General features: G+C 40.5%; 1 protein-coding gene across 1 annotated transcript; it reads right to left on the minus strand.

The window, feature by feature from the left end:
• Window positions 1-238: 238 nt before the first annotated feature.
• Window positions 239-7,023, minus strand: LOC147136361 (leucine-rich repeat-containing protein 58-like). Its single transcript, XM_086052472.1, has 4 exons — window positions 6,290-7,023; window positions 2,284-2,412; window positions 1,921-2,198; window positions 239-1,655 (listed from the first exon to the last, which is right to left on the minus strand). The coding sequence occupies exons 1-4, from the start codon at window positions 6,745-6,747 to the stop codon at window positions 1,459-1,461; spliced, it is 1,062 nt and encodes a 353-aa protein (XP_085908598.1). The 5' UTR covers window positions 6,748-7,023; the 3' UTR covers window positions 239-1,458.
• Window positions 7,024-7,348: the final 325 nt, after the last annotated feature.

Consider the following 7,348-nt stretch of genomic DNA (forward strand, 5'->3'; position numbering starts at 1 on the left):
ACAAATATATTGGTTGTTTGGCAGCTTACTTGGAACAGTTAGGTAGGTTTTTGGGGGGGGAATGGCAATTAATTTATGAGGGGAAATGTTATTCAAATAGAAGGAATTCACCATTTTTTGGTCATGATCTAAATAAAACAGTACCCATGTGTGATATGCACAAAAAAATGCTGACATTTATCAATCAGAATGCAATTTATACAATTGTTTAAGCTCGAATAAACAATCTGACACAGTGTTTTGTACGTCATATTTATATACAAATTAAACATGTTTCTGTTTAAGTGCAAGCTATGCTACAGGTTGATTTCAATTTTTTTTTTGGGTAGTGATAGGTTAAAAAAAAAAAAAAAAATCTTTCACATTTCAGGGTGCTTATATTACATTGCCGGACACACACAAACACAACACACACTATTGAAAAGACATTAGCAAGACACTAGTATTATTGTCATTTAGGTGCCACTGTAACATTCTCATGTCTAATCTGTGTAAATCAAGGACATTTTATTTTAAAGCTCCCAGTTAAGGCTAAGACACAAACTCAAAGAGTAAAAAATTCTGATTTAAAATCAAATTTGATTGCATCAGTATACAAGCATCCCTGAACATAAACACAAATGTTTATGCTATGTGTCCTATACTTGAGTATATAACTTCTGCAGTGTGCCCGGGATACGTCCAGTATTGAACTAGGGAAAGTCAAATAAAATCAGCTCATTATTTACAAATGTTTCGGGAAAAATTGGGAACAAACAAGGGATTTCAATATACGACATAATACGGGAAACGAACTTTGAACGATTCATTGGTTCTGTGGAGTGCCTGGCTGCCCATCAAATGCTATTTATTATTATTATTTTTTTTTTATCCGCTAATTTGAGATGATGTTATGCAACAATGGGGTCAATTTCAATACCGGCCCACACACACTCACACGCACACCCACACACACACACAATTTCTCCACCAATTATATAATCAAATGTGCTGGATGAAGATTCTGAGCCATTTCCAAGTGACAGGACAGTATGGTTAAATCAGGCAGTGGTGGCTCTGAGCAAGTGCTATTCATTTGCGGTCTGGACACGGCCAGTTGAATCTACATCATGCATTTAAATTTTTACAAAAGCAAATATAGTGTCTCCATGTTTATTTTCAACTTCAGCTGGTTTTACAAGCGTTAATTTTTTTTCACTTCTGATTCCAGATTTGAATAATCACATGTGCCACTTGCATGAGACAAATGGTCTGCGCAAACTGTGCTGTAGTTCTTGATCCTTGGGATATTTTGTCAAAAACATGTCACTGATATGTTTTTAAGACTCCAGGGAACTGCTTTTGATTGTGAAAACAACACATTATATGCCAACGTTAAAGCTGAAAACAATGTGCCAGAGTAGCCAGAATAGCGTACAAGTAGGGTTGTACAATGACTCCATGTACAATGGTAAGGTCCTAGCCCAGCAGCACCCTCTGGAGGCGGTCGGCGGGCACGCTGTTCTCGTCCTCCGACTCAGCGTCGCTCTGCGGGTTGGAGCTGCAGGGCGACCTGGTGCACTCGGGTGAGCACAGGTAGTGCATGAGGGGCAGCCGGTACTTGCCGCAGAAGTCCACAAACTTGATGTGGCGCACGCACGAGTCAAAGTAGACGCCTGCCGAAGACACCAAAAATGATGACAGGAGATCATGCAAACTAAATCAATTGAGTCAGCAGAAAATCTTTAACTCTACAAGGAATATACAGTAGATATCAAATGTCTAAAGACCCCTGTTCAAATGCCAGTATGTAAGGTAATATAAGACTTTTCCTGCCATTAATGAGAACTATAACTAAAAATGAAAACAATCTCAAGGGGAAGTAAACATTTTCTAGATTTCTAAATGTTCTAGAGATTTCGAGAATGCAAAACAACTGACCGGCACATTTGGGGTTGGGGCACTTGCTGGCCAGGTCCAAGTAATTGAGCAGGTGGGAGGGCAAGTCTGGCGGCGAGTAGGGGACATTCCTGCTCTTGATGGTGCGCCCGGCCAGCTCAAGGAGCGAGGGTGGGTCGTACATCAGCTCCTTGACAAAGCGCACCACCAGCGGGTTCCCACGGAGGCTGAGCTCCTGCAGGTGCACCAGGCTCAGGATCTCCCGGGGCAGGTATGTGAGCAGGTTGTTGTGGAGACTCAGCGAGCGCAACGAGTGGAGCCTGAAGCCGGACCAAAAAAAAAACAAAACATTGGGGTGAGGCCAGGGCACCTCGGCGGAATGACGTCGGCGCGGTCTTGACTTACCGGGTGAGTTGCGGTGGGACGCTTTGGATGCGGTTGTCACACAGCACCAAGTAGCTCAGGTAAGGCAGGTTGGCAACCTCGGCAGGGATGGCTGTGATGACGTTTCCACCAAGGTACAACAATTCAAGACTACAAGAGCAAAGGGAGGGAAGCGCTCCGTAAAGATATAACATCATGAATCAGAAAAAATATAGTACTTTGTATTTAATTTAACTACCGTAACTAACTTGGAATGTTCATGCTTTATGTATATACTGTATATAAGACTTTTTAAAACATTGCAGCTTTATTCTTGTCATAAAAACTTTGAAAAAATGGCTTGCTTCCCATATTTAAGATGAAAAAAGAGACAATGCCCTCCGTGAAATAAAAATGATTCTACACTTTTTCTTGTAAAATTACAATTTCTAAAACTGACTTCATTCTTGTGGTGTTTTATCTTGTTTGCCAATTTTAAAATGTCTTAACAATATGTTTTTGGACTTTGGCAATTACTCTTGTGTTAGCATTTTCATCATTATTATTTTTAAAGAAACTTTTCTAGTAATCTAGCCACTTTATTACAATAAAAAGAATTTAAGACTTACACTATGACAACATTTGCATCAAAGCCTAAGTCTATTATTTGAAGAGACCATTTTTATGACCGTTTTTTAAAAAGAAAATTTTTAAGTGGACTTGGAACACTGTCTGGCCAAGCAGATTGGCCTGACAAAAACAAATTAACCAGAAGGGGGAGCTAAAGGTGCATACGTTGATGCTTGTGGGAGAGGTGAACCTGGAGTTCAACTTTGATGTACAGCATCAACAACTTTCACTTGGTGAGATAAAAAAAAAAAAAAAAAAAAAATCTAACGCAAGCCTTCTTTTAATTTTTTTAATAGCCTGTGCTACTCGATGAAGTAATGTCTCGTGCACCGCATGACGGACCACGCGTGATAAAGGCGATAAGACGTGGAAGTCTGAACTTTCACCGGACACCAAGACAATAAAACCTTCACTCGTCCAGACGAAAGTCTCTCACGAACCATTGTTCCATGTAGTGACATTAAACTCATACATATATCAAATATATATTACATATACATATGTACACATATATAAAGTGGATTAGCAACATGGCAAGGGAAGAAATGAAATATTTGTTTACTTTTTATGGACTTGTCTATCACACAATTGAATACGTCATGTGGTTTAAAAAGACGAGTCTTATCTGCTCATAATGTCATTTATAGATTAGTTGAAGGGCACGAAAGAAAGTGTCCACTTGGCACCCAGTGTCAAAGTTTCTGCGTTTAAAATTACTGTCGTTTTTCCAAACGTTTTGAGCTCATGTTTCCGCCCATTGTTTTGTGGAGAGAGATACTTATTTCTCAACAATTTGTCGTAGGTCAAATTCCCGTATGTGGTTTCATGTTGTTCTTTGGAGCACTAGAAACAAGTTGCGCCTCTGCTCTTTGCAGGCAAGAACTTGCACTCATTTTGCCTCAAGTCATGAAATATCAAGCACTCATTAGAGAGGTGAGCATTCCGTCCTTGGGACGGAATGGTCCGCAACGGACTAAGCAAGGATGGAGGTAGGTTTTCGTCCATCCCTCTAATGACGTGTTGTGTTGGGTTCTTTTAAAAAGCAAGACTGCGTGCTAAGCCTGCAGAATACTGGAGTGCTCTTTTTCATGTGGGTTCGCTCCCTGCTTGTATTGTTCTCACAGGCATAGTCTGCCCTCTGGTGGACGCCCATCGACAGAATGTAAGGACAGAAGCGCTTTAATAGGACAGATTGGGTCAGAGGACGATAATTTTTTTATGAATAAGGACGGAGAAACAAGAACGGAAGGATACCCAGGTCACGGACGGAGGACGGACCGGCAAAAAAGGGTCAGGTGCCCAGCTCTGACTAATTACATACAAATGACCAATTCTTAGGACTGCTGCAAACCGAGTGATGCAACTGAACTGGACTATCACAAAAAAAAAAAACACAAAAAAAAAACACCATCACACATCTACCAATTCATTGCAACTGCGACACCTTGTGTTTATTATTAGAAATAGCGGTAGGGTGGACTCCTGCTGTTACCATAGTCACAGTTTGGTACCCACAGATTTGCAGTCAGCTTTTTTTTTTTTTTTTTAATATTTTAGAATTTGCAATTTTTTTTTATTATTATTGTGTTTTGTTTTTATTTCCCTCCCACGCTCTGTTTCGTTTTTTGTGGAAAAAGTATACTGAATGTTCATTGTTTTTTGAAGAATATATTTTGGGTTTAAGTCAAAAATAACAATACACATGCATTTCATTGGGCATCAAATATATGCAGATTTATTTAATTTATGCAGCTATTCGCGGGCCGACCCGGTCCTTCCACTGTATTGCAAACCTGAAACCCGCAATAGAGGAAGGTTTACTGTAGTAATTCACCACAATAAAAATTTTATTTCTTCTTTGCATTTAGCAGCAGTCTGACTGCCAAGAGGCATCGTTCTGCCTCTCAATGGTCAGTCTTGGTACTACGACTGACATTTCGTTTGGTGTGAGGAGACCCATGATTGACAATGGAGATATTGTTAATTGTGTAAATTAAACCAACAGCAGTAAGAACACATGCCGATTTTCCTTTGCCACGTGTGCGGTCTTTAATATTTTGGAAATCAGAAAATGGTATGAGTCTACCCTACTTTAATCTTACGACTTTTTCTGAGTCCTGTTTCCACTTGAAGATGCAGATGTTTTCATTTGGTGACTCATAAAAAAACACTGTTTCGTATTTAACTATTGTTGACACAAGTAGAGGTTCAGTGAGATGCTTTTGTAATAAGAAAACAAATAAAAATTCTGCTCCCCCCACGCAAAAATAACAAGCAATGTTGAGAAACCGAATATATGGCTGCCAAAAAACAAAGTACCAGTAAATATTTAGCTCTATTAAACAAACACATGGCTGGTTGTAGTTACAAAAAAAGTCTGGAATATTGATTGTGGCAAATCAAGACTATCAGAGGTCCTTCTAAAAAGAACATTCCAAGACAAGTATGATGAAATTCAGGCTGCCACACACTATTCTACAATATAGAATATGTCTCAAAGTAGACATCCTCAAATCTCAGCATACCTCACTAGAACTAAGGTCAATAAAAGGACAAAGGATAAACTTTATACATTTGTTTGGAATGCCCAGCTCTGACCATATAATTAAATAAGGGGGAAAAAAGAAACGCTAAAGACCAATCAATAGAACGACGTTTTTTTTTTTTTAGTTAGTATCAAAATTGCAGCCTTTGCAATTTGAAAATTTCAGTGTACTACATTGTGATGTCGATTTGAATTCAAATAATCGTTCCGCCGTATTCATTTTAAAACATATTTTACATACAGTATGTATGGGTATGTAGAAATGTATGGGCATGTAGAATCATGTTAGAAAACGTTACTTGAAAAATGCCTGCACAGTTAAATGTTTTATGATAACAATTTGACCCTGCAACTGGTTATTTCCATAACACTATCTGTACATCCCTAGTTGCGTTTATACTTTTCTGAGTTTTTCTGCATGAATAAAGCCATCAATGAGATCAAGAAATTATTTCTCTATTGCAGAAACTCTCCAACGATGTTTGATTTTACTCCATTTGATGACAATTGAAATAAATCTGAAGGCCCCCACAAACTACATGCAGCCGAATTAGTAAATTTGTCCTCACACAAATATGAATGGTTGGTCAAAAGTCAGTGCGTCCATCGCAGGTGAACTCCACAAACCCCGTTGCCACGGTGACACACTCCGCTTTGTGGAGGCTGTATTGTTAGTGAAAATTCCGAGCCGTACCTGAAGTAAACTCGCATGACCCGAGAACGTAGCTTTTGTCAGGCCTCAACCTTCCTGAAGTCGAAATCATCTAAAAGCGACGACATTACGTCGATCTACATCATACACAATACACCTGTGACGTAGGAGTAGCAACAGTATTACGTTTCTAACCTACGAGCTCGCTTTTGGTGACCCACCTGGTTAGGTTTTCAATCTCGGCGGGAATAGTTTTGAGACGGTTTCCGCCGAGTGACAGCGACTGCAAACGCCGGAGTTTGGTGCATTGCGGCGGGATCTCCTCGAAGCGGTTCCCGCTAAAGTTCAGCACTTCCAGCTGCATGGAGCCGAAGCCCTTGGGCAGCGAGTTCTCGTTCAGGCAGTTGTTTTTGGCTATAAGTGTCTTGAGTTTAGCTAGCCGCGTGATGTCTTCGCTGATGGCCGACAGTCTGTTGTTGCTTATGTCCAGCAACTCGAGGTTGAAGAAGTATGTTAACGACGAGGACAGTGCGTACAGCCAGTTGTTGTTCAGGTAGAGCTGCTTGGTGTCTCTTTTTTTCTCGTCGCTGACTCCGTCCACGGTGAAAGTGTTCAGGTTGGAGCGTGAGAAGTCGAGCACGCCGTCGCTGCCCACCGCCGCCCCGTCGTCAGTCTCCATTTTGGGGGTCTTCTACTACTTCTTTTTTTCCCGTTTTTTTTCAAACTCTAAGCGAAGTCCGTGTGGACGTAAGTTTTTTGGTTGGACGACACCGTCACAAGCACGTCACGCTCGCTTGCTTTTCACGCCCTTCCCTACTCGTCGCTCCTTCGGACATTTAACCCCGTCTCAGAGTTCGAAAACTATCCATTTTACGCAACTAAACGTCAGCTTTCGTGTCCTATGCGGGCCACATTTGTAGTTCTCCTTTTGATGCCTCGACCTCGCGCCCGCTTTTTGTGATTGGTCGAGCTAAACTGAACCCCTCCCCTTGCTCAAAAGCTATCGGTTCCCAAAATCGACATATTTTGTAACATAGTATATACTTATTACATTTTTTTTTACAAACAAGTCGTACATAAATATTGATACCAGTGCTGCAATCTATGTATTTGCATGATGATGATGATGATGATGACGGTTCAGCCTGCAAACCTTAGCTCGAGTGTCATTACGCAACACAAGCCTTCCGTTACACAATTATTCAAAACTGCAAGCTAAGCATGGCATGCGAAGAAGAAAGTCCAAAAATCACTTTTCAGGACACTTCCAAAACGGCATG

Source organism: Filicampus tigris, chromosome 14 (genome assembly GCF_054856515.1).
Source record: "Filicampus tigris isolate MCC_2025a chromosome 14, RoL_Ftig_1.0, whole genome shotgun sequence".
Taxonomy (NCBI): Eukaryota; Metazoa; Chordata; class Actinopteri; order Syngnathiformes; family Syngnathidae; genus Filicampus; species Filicampus tigris.